This window comes from Larus michahellis, chromosome 4, assembly GCF_964199755.1.
Source record: "Larus michahellis chromosome 4, bLarMic1.1, whole genome shotgun sequence".
Lineage (NCBI taxonomy): Eukaryota > Metazoa > Chordata > Aves > Charadriiformes > Laridae > Larus > Larus michahellis.
The window spans coordinates 51265807-51279483 of record NC_133899.1 but is presented as its reverse complement, the minus strand read 5'-3'; the positions used below and the strand labels follow the sequence as shown (position 1 = coordinate 51279483).

The 13677-nt window shown below is 42.4% G+C and overlaps 1 protein-coding gene across 1 annotated transcript in view; it reads right to left on the bottom strand.

Moving 5' to 3' along the window:
- Positions 1–13677, bottom strand: part of MIDEAS (mitotic deacetylase associated SANT domain protein) — a 56030-nt gene that overhangs the window by 14433 nt on the left and 27920 nt on the right. The window contains exons 2-5 of the mRNA XM_074584706.1: positions 10171–11863; positions 4235–4555; positions 2869–3214; positions 2332–2398 (exon numbers count right to left, since the gene is read on the bottom strand). Of these exons, the coding sequence (XP_074440807.1) occupies positions 2332–2398; positions 2869–3214; positions 4235–4555; positions 10171–11628 (2192 nt within the window). The 5' untranslated portion in view covers positions 11629–11863. The remainder of the gene's footprint in view (positions 1–2331; positions 2399–2868; positions 3215–4234; positions 4556–10170; positions 11864–13677) is intronic.

Here is a 13677-nt window from a genome sequence, read left to right as displayed (position 1 = left end):
TTTCCACTGCAAGGGTTGACCTGAGTAACCTGATCTAATTTGGTCTGCTCTGAGCAAGGGCTTGGACCAGATGACCTCCAGAGGCCCATTCAAGCTACGTTATTCCACAATTCCCTTACTGATGAAACCTAGATTTCAGTACAGCAAAAGCTCTTGTCTGTAAGTACTGACAGTGTTCCTCAGACACCCAGGTATAGAGCTGAGTGTGGTAACATCCAGAACTGAGGCTGGGAATTGGGAAGGCAATTCACAGCTGATGCATCGCGGCTATACTTGAGGCTGGCCAGCTGAGGGGCGACTTTAAGGCTTTGAAGCAACTGAACTGCAAAACCAGGAGGACACAAAGAGCTGTTACACCAGCTGCCTGTTGTACTACTTCACAAATAGAAGCATTAAGCTTCCTTATCACATTTCCTATTCCAAATCTCTGCAATGAAGTGACCTTTTGAGATGCACGAGCAGAAGGTCTGGCAAAGCACAAGCAATTAAGAACACAATATCAGGTAATCACAAGTTATAGTCAACTTCTGACAGAGTCAAGACTACAAATCAAATTAAACTTTTTCTTTAAAAAAAAAAAAAGTGTTTCCTGCCATATTTTTTATAGAAGATATGTCTACCTAACTGACAGCAGTAGTGCCGCACAAAAAAACTTCAGAGCAGCAAGCTGATTACTTCGACAACACAGAGTGATACTAGCTTGATAATTTATCTTGGTTAAAAGTTAAAGCTCTGTACCTGCACAAGCATCTGTTCAGTAAGACTTCAGATGACAGCAAGACAACTCTTTGCACATAACTCCCTTTTGGCAACAGGAAATGAACTTGCATTACTAAGCTACTATGGTTTGAAATTTCCAGCAACAAATTTGAAAATTTTCACACACAACTAAAATTGCAGCTAACTTTATGTCATTAACTTCAGCAATTTAAACGAACATATATGACGTACAACACAGAGAGAGGTCAAAGATCAAGACTGGGGGAAACAAAAAATACCTGTTCAAGAAGAGGTTCCCCTGGTTTGGTTTGAAGTGAACCAACAATAAAAAGATGAATTAAGCCATTTTCAAAACAGATTTAAAAGAACCCCAAAACACAGCAAACAAAAAACCAAAAACCCACACCAAACGTGCTTATTTTCATGAATGGGCTCAGTCTGGAAGGGATTTGCAAAGGTGACAAGAATAGTCTGAGTTTGTTCACAATTGCAACATTCTCTCAGGACAGCCTGCTGCCAAAAACGCAGAAAACTCAGCTTCAAACAGGAAGGCAGAATGGCAAAAGGGCATGAAAAAATAAATTAACAGCAAATGCTCCAGTCAATTTTTAAAATATAAGCCATTTTTGAAAAAAGTAAAAAGAAGCCTAGTATTTATTTGGGGATAGTTTGAGTCAAATATCTCCAATGTTACAGGATATGCTGCAGAGTTAGAGCAGAGATTCCTGACTGCAGAGTCAGCAATGGAGAGCCACGTAGGTGCTTCTATGCCATAGGGGCATTTCCATGCCATGCATCTCCATGTTTAGATTTTGCAAGAGTTCATTAACCTAGGTATAATTGTGAATCGTAATTACCTTGCTGTAGATGTGCAGCACTGAACTCGAGCTGATAACACTCCCAGAGGGTTTGCATGGGCTGTGCAGAGACACTTGCTACTCTGCCTTTTTTGCTACTCTGCTCAGCTTTAGCAGGACTGGCGCCAAGCCCAAGCTCATAACTTCCAAACTGCATTCCCTAGTGCTGCAGGGTCCACGTGTCTGAGCTTTCCCAGCACACAGCCAGCTAAAAAGACTAACGAGGCTTATTAGCTCAGGCCACACACGCTGTATGCAACTGGCTGCAGTGCCTTCAGATGGAGCTAGCCCAAGAGGGAGCAAAGCTGTGTTCACAGTTGCACTGCGGCCAATACACACCGCACAGATAACCTGCAATCTGACCGGTCCATGTGAGAGCTAACTCCATTTTTCCATACTATGTTTTGGCCTTCCTCTAAAGCAGCATTATTTCCCCACTCTAAAACAAACATACAGCACACAAAGAAGTGTCTGTATACAACAAAACAGGACAGATTCACCTTTAGCTAACCAACAGATGAGCAGTAACAGAAAGCAGCTAACATTGCCAGAATTACAACGTGCATTTGCCCAAACAAACATTTTCATTGTATGGAGTAATTTCTAATAAAGACAATTTATATTTTATGATGCTAACAGGAATAGCTTTAATGCTTCTAAGAGATATACCAACTGTAGAAGGAGCAGCTTGAAGGTCTAGGAAGAAGAAAAGAAGCACATTTACTACCAGGCTAAGAATCTACTGGGTACTTACGGTTCAATGCTGACCGGGGTGGCTTCCCCCACCACTGTAAGAACAGGAGGGGTAACTTCTGAACTATCTGCAAGGAAAAAGAAGAACTGCTCAGACAGCGCATCTTCACATTTGAGACATATTCTTCACACTGCTTGTAAACCTGTCAGAGCTATCCGTGTCTCAAAAAAGGTACCCATACCCTAAAGGAGTTTAAGATGACCAATAACTTACCTTCCAGTCACCATCTACATCTTAATAATAGCTATTTACTGTGCCTTCAGTTCAAGATAATGACAATCTATTATAGAGAAGGAACCGACTTTTCCATTCCTAAAAACGTCAGTAGGGGGTGTTGCAGATTACTTGTGAATGCATCTTAGCATGCATGCCCAGATGGAAGCAACACTCCAACTCCTCCATCCTAGTTCCCCAGAATATCACAAAGTCGTCCCAGTTCCGCATAACCACACCTCCTGAAGTCACGATCTTCCTCCTGTTACTCCACAGTTCCTAATCATAAATTAGCCAAGAAAGGAAGGATAAAGTGGAACTTACTTGATCGAAGCAAAGTTCTGTGGGCACTTTTAGGAGTCATTGGAGGTGGAACTGCATGACCACTTGAAGAGAGGATCGCATTAAAATATAGCCCAGATCCCTCTCTCACTGGACTAAGAATTGGCGGAGGAGTGTAAGGAGGTAGCTCAAAGTTCCTATCCGAAGGATGATCTGCCAGACGGACAGGTGACCTTAAGTGGCTCTGATACGGAGTAATGTTAGAATAAACAGGTGGTGCAATAAAGGTCCCGGCTTTTGGTGGTATGAAGAGTGGCTCAGGTCTGGGACGCTGCTTTGGTTTCCGGGCAAAGCCCTCTGCTTCATCCTTTGGAACAGCATCTTCATGCTGTTAGAAAAAAAATTACATACTAAATTTCATTTTAAAACCTCAGGTCATTTGAAAGACTTCAGTGAGATGCCAACATTCTTTCATGGCAACTCAAAATCTGGCTAGGGCAGTTGGAGGATGTCTCAACAATTAGCACAAAGGGAAAGAGGGAGGAAGAAGGGAACTAAAGAGACGCAGGCACTATTAGGTAGCAACACTAGCTCTGAGTGCAACTAAATAGACACAGGAACTATTAGGTAGCTACACTAGCTCTGAGTGCTTATGAAGTCATATTTTTACAAGAACTAGACATATGTGCGTTCCAGCCGTTGGTTAGAAAGATAATGACCTCATGGTAGCTTTGAAAGAGGACATAAAAGTATAGTAGAACCCTGGTACAGATACAGGGTGACACTAAATAGCGATAGGAGAAGACAATATTAAAAATATTGTCTTAGATGGTCAAGCAGTTAAATGCAGAGAAATCTCCTTAGATGTCTGCCATTTGTCTGGTATCTAAACGTTCTATTGTACTTCTGAACAGAAGAGACAAAAAAAGCCCCCAAAACCAAAAACCCACTCAACAGCACCACACTGAAGGGGAACACTCAAGTACTGACCTTCAGAACCTATGTAAGAGATTCCAATTCCATGAGAATAAATCTTCACTTTGGATTTTATTCATATACAGAGATATGGGCACTACTCTATTATTACCTATGTATGTATGGAGAAAGCACTCTTTACTCAGACAGACTATTTATTCTACTGTTATTGACCATCTGGCTTTATTCGCTGTTTAGTAGTGGGGAATTGCTTGGCTGTACTAGCATTAGCTGGAGGTCATGAAAAGCCAGTGATGCCCAAATATACAATGATATTACGATGAAAAAAAAAAAATCCACAGTCCCCAGACTATATCCATTCCAAGTTCAAGTCTTGAGATCAATCTACTTTAATAGAAAAGCTTACGGATAAAAACTATGTAATTAAATTTTACAAATTTGGCTTAACTTTGGTTTCTTAGTTTATCCATACCTGATTTGAGGTTTCCATGTTAGTATTACGATTAGATCGCCTCCGAGTGACTATCACAGAAGGCTTGCGTTCACAAGGAGCTCGATCATTTGTTTGGCCTCTCTGGAGCTTTCCATCCTCAGACTTTTCCTTTCCAAGGCTCTGCAAGTCAATTTTTCTCACTGGCACAGAAACAGGAATGATAAGAGGCACGAGGCTGTTATCCTCCCGGACTCTTTTCGGAGCTGGTGAAGAATCAGCAAATTCCACAACACTTTTTGCAGATGTAGGTCCTGGAGCTGCTATCAGCACACTCTTCTTCTCTTCTGAAGTATCCAGCTCCTGAGAAGAAAAATTGATTCCTTAAAAGTTCTGTAGCACTTACATAACAAATCAGATGATATCTCACTTTCAGTGTATAACAAGTTTCTCAATGCAATTTTCAAGCTGAAATGGATTTGGAAAAGTGTTACTCAAGGGAAAAGAATACTTCACCAAAGTGTTACCAAAACTTCTTAGAATTACTTGAGGATTGCCTGAAGTTTCAACTGCTAGAATATTTGTATACATCATTCTTAAGTATCATTTCATTACCTATGGTTGGACATTTTATTTTCCAGATGAATTTGTGCCCTGCCATACAACTTCCAACAAAGGTTCTTCAGTTTTAGTAACGATCATAAGCTGCAGGTTATTAATTTCAAATATTGGACTTCTGTTCCAGCAAAGACTGAACCATGATAATCTTAATTAAATCTCTCATACAAAAAACAGAGCTAGCTTTTTGTTGCATTTTTTCTGATTTACATGACAGAAGCAACTTTTCTTGTTATAACTGGAGCCTCTGAGGTTTGTTGCCTAACCAGGCTTGAATCTGAAGGACTTTTGCTCAGCAGAATCAACAAGGCATAACTGCAAGCCAGCACTTTTTGCTTTGGTATTACAGCTTGCACGTCTCTGCTTTCTTTTATTCATGGAAACCCCAAAAAACTGAGCTCCAAGGAGGAGGCAATGGAGGACAAGTTACCGAATACATATATGGATACTGTAACGCCAAATGGCTTCAAGTACTGTTCTGTTAAGTGATTTCTAGTCTTTCAAATGACTCTCCACATGTTCATTCCATTCTCAATTCAAAAGCAGTTGCCAACTCATTTAGAAGTCAAATGTTAAAAGTACAACTTTTAAAAACACCTCTCTTTGAGGATGTAAAAGGCCTTCTTGAGGTCTGATCAAGTGCAAACTAGAAGCTGTAGAAGATGCTCCTTTTGGTGTTTCAGAACTTCTCTTTAACTTATAGCTCTGTTTGGAAAGCCTTTGGATAGGATTAGGTATGCAAACTCATCCTCCATCAAAGCCACAATCTACTGAGGGATCTACCTGAAGAGATGTGTTTTGTAGGTAGAAACTAAGGCACATTATCCCTCAGGTATGACAAGAGGTCTCCAACCTGAACTTCCAAAATTTTGTAGAGATTTACTGAAGTCCTCAAAAAGAATCTACTGTGTGCCATTAAGAGTACCTAATCCCAATTAAAAAACTAGCGTGAGCAGGTTGTATCATAAGGATTCAGATGATGGCTTCACTGATGAGCAAGAGAGTATGCTCCAGCTGGCCCATGAAGAGTCAACCCATGATAGCTAGAAAGGACACTAGACAGAAGTCCCACTTTGATACTATATTTATATTGAGGGAAGCGCAACTATATTGTCAAAAGATGCATCATTCAGAGCCTGGAGTTAGTGCTCTGGCCTCTCTCTAAATGAGAGTCCTAGTAATTTTTGACGATTTTAAGTGCGAACAGGTCCACTCTGAAACACTAAACCTTCAAAAAAAAAGCTATGTGCCAAGCTTGAGCAAATAAAATCAATCATATCAAGAAGACTTAGGACTGCCTCCTTCCAAGACCTTTTATAAGAGTAAAGCTAAGTGTGCACAGAAAGGTTTATCCCATTAGTGACACTGCAGTTTAGAAGTCTGGCTGCTTCTTCACAGAGACTGTAGATATCTGCCCCCACCACACAGTGATGAAACACACAACTGAAAAGTCACAATAGGCAACAGCTGCCCCAGACTGTCCTGCAGGAGGAATTAATGAGCTCTGAGGACCTCCCTTCACTCCGGACTGGCAATACACACCTGTACTTTCCTGTGAGACTACCAATTTTGCATATGGAGGGCATTCATCATGCTGACAGATATGTCCCTAGGGACCACTACCCTCTAGATAGTAAGGGGCTCCTGTAAATTTTTGCAGCCTCCCTCCATTACTTCAGGAAAGATAGACTAACAAGGATGCCTTTTTAAACACTTAAACAAGGTCATCTACTGGAAACAGATGCCTACTTCCACCTCCACAGTCCTGCCCATACCTGAAGAGGCAGCTCACATATGGCTTCATGCTGCTATATGTGGGCCTCCATTCATGAGGGAAATTTATGCTGTTACCAACTGATTACTGAAGCCTAGTTAAACATCTGAGATAGCTCTGGAGTCATCTTCTGGCAGTGAGAGCCACAGTAGATAGTTTTGCACCACTGTTTAGAGCAGTGCATTCTTACTATATTCTTTAGACCACTGCCAAGGACAGCCTTTGTTTTAATCAAATTACTTTTTTTCCTCCTGATACAGCTGTTATTAGCGCAAACACTCTAGCATACTTTCTGGGTACCTGGGAGAATAACGGCAATCAAACAATTAATGCCAATATAAGTATGTGAACAAGCAGCAATTCTGACCAATCTACAAACCTCAGATACTTCCTGTGTGCTACACGGATCTCTGCAGGTGAGGAGACACGAACTAATTTCCTGACTACAAGGAGGAAATTATGGCAGCTAGTCACACAAAAAATGTCACATTTCTTTGGTTGTATGATCAGTTAACCACGCTTCTTTTATTTTCGAGATTGAGAGGCAACCAGCAAAGGACTCTTTTCCTTGATGATGAGAGAGATGACTCCTTCGAGAGAAAAGAGGAAGGAGAAAACCTCAACAGTAGAAAAGAGAGAGAGAAGGCACCACTGGGAACTTAATATAAGTAGTTGAGATATCCTTAAGGGTGCTCTGGTCCACACCAGAGCTTTTCTGGTCATGAAAGATCACACACACCTAAGTTTTACTAAGAAGGGGCATGACTGATTTTGGAATTAAGCTATTTCTTTTAAATCCTTAAATAGTTTCTCAACTGCTTGATTATGCTCAGAGGTAAGCAGAAAGGAGTCACTGAAGGGACAGGACCTTCATTTGTAGAACTGCTAGGGGATTTTCAGCTAGTTCAGCGTCTCTGTTGCAAAATTTAGGGCAGGTGGGCCGCTGGATAACTCCAGCAAGTCCAACTTGCTGCACTTCCATTTAGACTCTTGCACAAATATTAGAGGATGAATTAGTGATCTAGAGTCCTCCGGGACAGCCACAGAAACCCATCAGTCATTCTGGCATTGATCCGGTCTATCCCTCAAGTCGTTTCTAAAAAAATTTAGAATTCACAGACAAAACCCAATTGTGATAGCTGGAAGAACTGTTCCAAGGCCACTGCTGTGACCAAACAAGAAACCACACCAGCCTTTTAGAAACACCTACCCGTACAGTGCTTTCTGCCATCATTCTGCATCATCTTGCTAACAGTAAAGGCAGCTTCTCTCTGCAGTCAAACTGAAGCTTGTCCATGGAGGCGAGTCCAGAACCGCAATTCCACAAATAAAACCCCTTCTTCCCCCCCTCCTTTTTGTATGTGGCAGCTGGTGCCCTACCCTGTTCCAGGGAAAAGAGGCCAGATAACTAAAATCTCTGCCTCCCTTCCATAAAGGAATATTTAAATCCAGACACCCTTAAGAGGACTATTTCAGATCTGAGAGAAGTTTTTTGCACTATGAAAGAAAACAAATTACACTGCCTTTCGCATATAACAGCTACATGTGAAATGAAAACACAAAACAAAGAGTTGAGAATTTGCTGCAGCCTGTAAGCAGCAATAAGCTTGGACCACCTGAAAATGGCAGGCCCAGTACGATGGGCAGCCCTGGTGGAAAGCATCAGTTGTGACACTGCATGTAGACAGACAATGCCAATGCTGTCCAAAATAATGTTTTTGCATAAGGTACACGGCATCTACATTGGAACGTTCAAAAAACTGGTTCAAATTATGAATGTATCTTCTTTCATCAATAATTTAATCCTATGGCCTTCTTGCACGCTCTTCACATAACCTACATTAGAGAAGGCTTCTAGGTTGTTTATAAAGACACTGATAAGAGAAGCAGAGCACTTTCCTCTGTAAACATGTTTTCTTTTTCTCCTTCACATAATATCCAACCCCCTTAAAGATGTAAAATCCATCAGACCTCAGGTAAGAATTTTAACATCTTTCAAAACCTCATCCGGAAAGCCTGAAGAGATCTAAACATAAAGAGTTTGTCTGCTAGTGCCATCATGGAAGCAAACAAGCTGCTTGCGTAACTGCAAAGAACAAAAGAGCATCTGTCAAAACACTTCTCTGTTTGCTCTTTACATTAGGAATTGAGCTGCAAGCAGACCTGCCTTCAAACAGCTGATTTCTTGCTTCACCTCTCAGATGCTCTGTTAGCATTTTCTTGCCAGTGTGTCCGTTATCAGACTGCAATGTGAATTGTAGGCCTTCCTGCAATATAAACATACAACTGCTGGGAGAGTATGAGCAAATAGCTCAGGTTGCTAAATACTACCAGTTTTCTAACAAATCCGCTTGTTCAACAGGAGTTAGAGCAGGAAAGATTGAAGGCAGCATGACCAGTCACTGGTTGCTGCCTGCTGTGCAAGAAATGGAGTAGGCTACGGATGTTTGCCTCATTGTTTATTAGTTGAGTTCTTTCACTCAAAAAGCACATCCCTCTAAGGAAGAGATTGGAAAAACGGCCACAGCCAGACTAGGGGAAAAAAAACCCCAACACGATGACGAGAACAAGAGAGGGAATAAAACTCCCTTCCCTTTATTGTCTGACTAGGTAGCAGCTCAAGTGGCAAAACTGTAAGCAAAAGTAGCCAAGACTCTAACACCCATATTTCATCAATCTCTGGCAACAAAACTTCCAGAGAAAAGTGTATCTTTACTTCTCACGAGAGGCACTCAATGAAAGATTAGTCAAACCACAAATGAAAGAAAACCTCCCCCCCCGAAAACTCTCAAAAAACACCCACCCAACACCAAAGTCCCACCACTTGCCTCTCCTAGGTTAGTTAATTTTCAACCCTGTCATCTTGCCACATGGAATGCATAACTGTACAGTTTAGACTCATGGGGAACCAAAAGGGTAAGAGCAGTGAACCACCTAATCAACCAACACTAAATTTCCTCAGAAGGTCTACAGGCAGGCTTTGTCCTCAGGTTACCAGTGTAACCTGACACATCCGCTGCAGGCCATTCCCGGAAACAGGATACCACATCAGCCAGACCTTTGTTATGGCTTCGTGTGAGTGGGGCTTTCTCAGGCTTTTAATATTTGGGAAATATTGAACATGCAAATTGCGTTACGTAATTTTTAGACAGCACAATTTAGAAACACTTCAACAGCTAAAACTGGTAGTTAAGCAGCCGTCTTAACATAAAAGGAAGAGAATGTTCAATTGGTAAAAAGACACCAAGTGAACCACTTATACTTGTCTCTCTAAATTCCTGATCAGCTTGAAGCTTAAGCTGAAAATGTCCATATTTTGAAGCCCTGGGCTAAAATCACATTCGATATTACTGAAATAAAACTGCCCTTATGTGGTTTCACTGCACTAGGAGATCTCTGTTCTCCGGCATCTATGAATTACAGTAGCTGAACTTACACGCCACCACTACAGAGCTGCCCTTGCTGTACAACAACACTTCTTGCATCAAGATAACCTCCTATCCTGCATGTATACATAAATTCCTTTCATTTCAGCCCTATTTTGCAGTCTAAAAACATGCTATATTGGTTAGGATGTATACCTTACCTTTACATTCTGAAGAGAAGCCAGCTCAACAGCTTTTTGAGCCAAAGTTAGCAAATTGGCTTCTTGAGAAACACGCCGTCTCCGGCGTGTACTCTGGATTACACCACCTCTGACACCCTGAAAATCATTAGTTCTCTGAGTGTTTTCTTCAGCTGCTGCCGCCTGTTTCTCCCCATCTCCACCATTCTGGGCTGTGGCTTGCCTGTCTGTTTCCATCTGGCACAGTTCACTATTGACCAGGACATCCTTCTGCCCCAGATCCATCCTCTTGGGGTGCGAAAAGCTACTTTTGTTGTGAGCCAGTGATTCAGGCAGCTGCTGTAATGGGACCTCTTGCTGATGTGTTTGCCAGTGATGCAGAAATAAATTGCTAGGTTGTTCTTCTGCCTGCTTGGAAGCCATCACTTCTCCTGCAGATGTCAGCACGACACCTTCTTTGGAGAGTCTCCGTGACCTTCTTGGAAAGGGAATCTGGGTCTGAGGTAGCACAGTCTGTTGGTTCTGCTCAGTCAGAGCCTTGAATAGTTCCTGGTTCCTCTCTGTTTGCTGGAACTGGTGTGCCATCACATGATGCTGAGGTGCTGCAGCTGCCACATGAGGCTGTGCTATGGAAGTAGTTTGCTGCAGACTGAAGGCTTGTGTGGCAGCCTGTTGCTGCTGCTGCTGTTGAGGATAGAAATTTTCAAACAGTTGTAGCTGGGGAAGAGCTTGCTGTTTCTGTTGAGCAGTAAATGCTGGACTGGAAGAAGCTGGGGCTTCTTGAAAGACATGTAACAGCTCAGGAAGACCCTGCTTTTGGCCTTGGTGACCAAATGCAAGTTGGAAAGGCTGCAATGGCAGACTTTGATTCTGCTGCTGCTGTTTCTGCATCTGGTGAAAAGAATTCATTTGAGCTTGCTGCCTAACCAAGGCTTGCTGTTCCAGCTGAGCCTTCTGGGACATCATCTGCTGGACAGCATCTCCATACAAGTCCAGCTGTGACACGAACACTCCTTTCTCTTGATTTCTTTTAAGGGCATCTGGGTGGCCATAGAAGCCTGGGGCACCAGCATTGGAGTGGGGTCCTTTTGGGTTGCCCCCAAAAACCATACCGTGGTTCCACATCGAAGGCGGAGACTGCCAGTGGCTGTCACCCCTCTCTGGCAACCGGTTTCCCATTAGCGAGTTTTGCCATTTGACAGCTGTTACCGTCTGGGACATCATCATTGATTCTCCCCTGTCTTGACTGTAAACAGAGTTCATCAAAGCAACATTGTTGGGGGCACTTGTTAATCCTCCTGCCTGAGAAATCTCCACAGCTTGGGAGACCTGTACATTCCCACCGTGACCATAGTACTGTCCATCCTTAAGCTGCTGCTGTGGTTCTTTTGATGACACAGCTATTTCCTGCTCATTAAAATAGGCAGTTCGTTTCCCAGTCCTTTTGCTTGAAGACTTTTGCTGAGCCTGTAGATTCATGGTTCAGTCTGTTCTCCTAGCTGCACACACCGTATTCACAATCCACCCATCCCTGAGGTTGGGGGAGGAAAGGCACGGAAGTCTCTCTTTTCCATTCGGTTTTAGCAATAAAGGGCAGGAAAGAAGTCCAGACGAAAGTGCATCCACTTCCTTTTTCTTTGTGTGCTTCTCCCACTTCTTTTCACTCTTATCCTTTGTGGTTCAGAGGTCAGCAGGGTCCACGTAGTTACAGGTCCTGAAATAGAGAAGCAATTGCAATGAATCATCAACAGACATAACTGGCATATAAACCCTCACGCGATAAGCGGCAACGTGTATGTCTGTCCCATTTCCCCACGTAAATGAAGATCAGGATAATATGTGTAAGAAATAATACATCTGATCTGCTAGAAGAATGTAAAACAAAACAACCTAGTTTTACAAAACAGATATCACACTGTATTTGCATGATGCAATTCCCAATTGCACAGGCTTCTGACTAAGCACTCAAGCTCATCCTGAAGATTTCTCTCAAACTCATCTGACCAATTACTTCTATGTCTTCCTGTAGCCAGAATAATCTGGTTTCAATCTGAACTCAAAAAAAAAAAAAAAAACAAGCCAAAGAAAAACTCATGACTTGCCAAAAGACAAAAAACCCCACGTGTCAGACCACATTTCCCCGAGACATTTAATACAAACACACATGCACACAAAGGCTGCAGCCAAACACGCAGTAAGATGCTCCATGCAGCGTTTTGAAGTGGAGGATCAGGCAGCAGCCCATCTTTCACCTCCCCTCTCCCAATCATTACAGTTGCTTTCCAATTAAGAACCGCCCACCAAGCATCCAAGTGCTGAAGTCGGGGCCTGCTCAACCCGCTGCCCTCGCAGATGCTTTCTTCAACAGCTGAAAGCTACTGCCCCTGCTCAGGTCACACCGGTGGAGAAGTGGTTCAGGCAGATTGTTACAGCTGCTCCCGGACACCAGCAAATATCCGTTACTGTAAAGCTACAAACATTATAGGAGAAAGGCTTTCCAGAACATGCAGGCTAGGACAATTCTACCCTCCTCTTCCACAGAGGAAAGCTATCCACACATTTAGGCTTTAAAAGCCTAGTTTGCAGGATTAAGGTCTAATATGTCAACACATACACCAGGATTTCTAGTAGGACACAAAACCTTTTAAGATTACTTTTAAATTTAATTAAATTCTTAAACTACTAACAGTCAAGTAATTAAGTGCGAATCTCTGTTACTCTTTTCAATGTGCACTCTGTTCTGCTTCAAATCACACTGCCAACATATTTCAGAAAGATTTTAATAAATGGTTAAAAACCTATTCCTACTGCATCCCTTCTGTTATAAAATTGAGTTTCTCTTGAGCAGAGCAGGTAAGACTAATGCACACATCCCCTCCAATGAAACCTGCAATCCATTTATCTCTCTCTATAAAATGAAAAATAATAAACCAAAAGCATACAGCACACCCAAGTCCTGTAACCTGAGTTTCCTCCAAACGGATATGGCCACAGTGAAGACTTTAATACTGGGGTGGGGTTGGGAGCACGAGAAGGAGGAAAAAGACAGAGTTTAAATTAACTTATGCAACTTCCACCTCGGAAGCCAAGCTTGGCTTCAATGCTGCAGGAACCATGGGCCTGTGTTTCAGAGTGAAGTGACTCACTTCCTCGGGCTGTTACACGGCTGTTCCCCCCACGCTCCCCCCTGGCTACAAACCATGGACCTCTGCCACCCCATATCACGGAGCCAGGGCGTTTCTCCCTCCTCTAAGCACAACGTCTCAGCTCATTTTCCAGTCCTCTTTCAACAGGACAAAAATAACCCTAGGACAAATTACGGACATGTGAGATGGAAAATTCTCTCTAAACTGCAACTAGTACACAAACGAGGATTTCATAAAGTAAGTTTTTCCTATTTCAAAACTTCATTAGGAGAGGAAAAAACATCCTGCAGCAGGAAACTGGATCCCCAGTAGCAAAAATGTAGAGATGGAAAGGTTGCTATATGTTTTTCAGGAGCATTAAAGTTTCTCTCTCTCTCTCCTT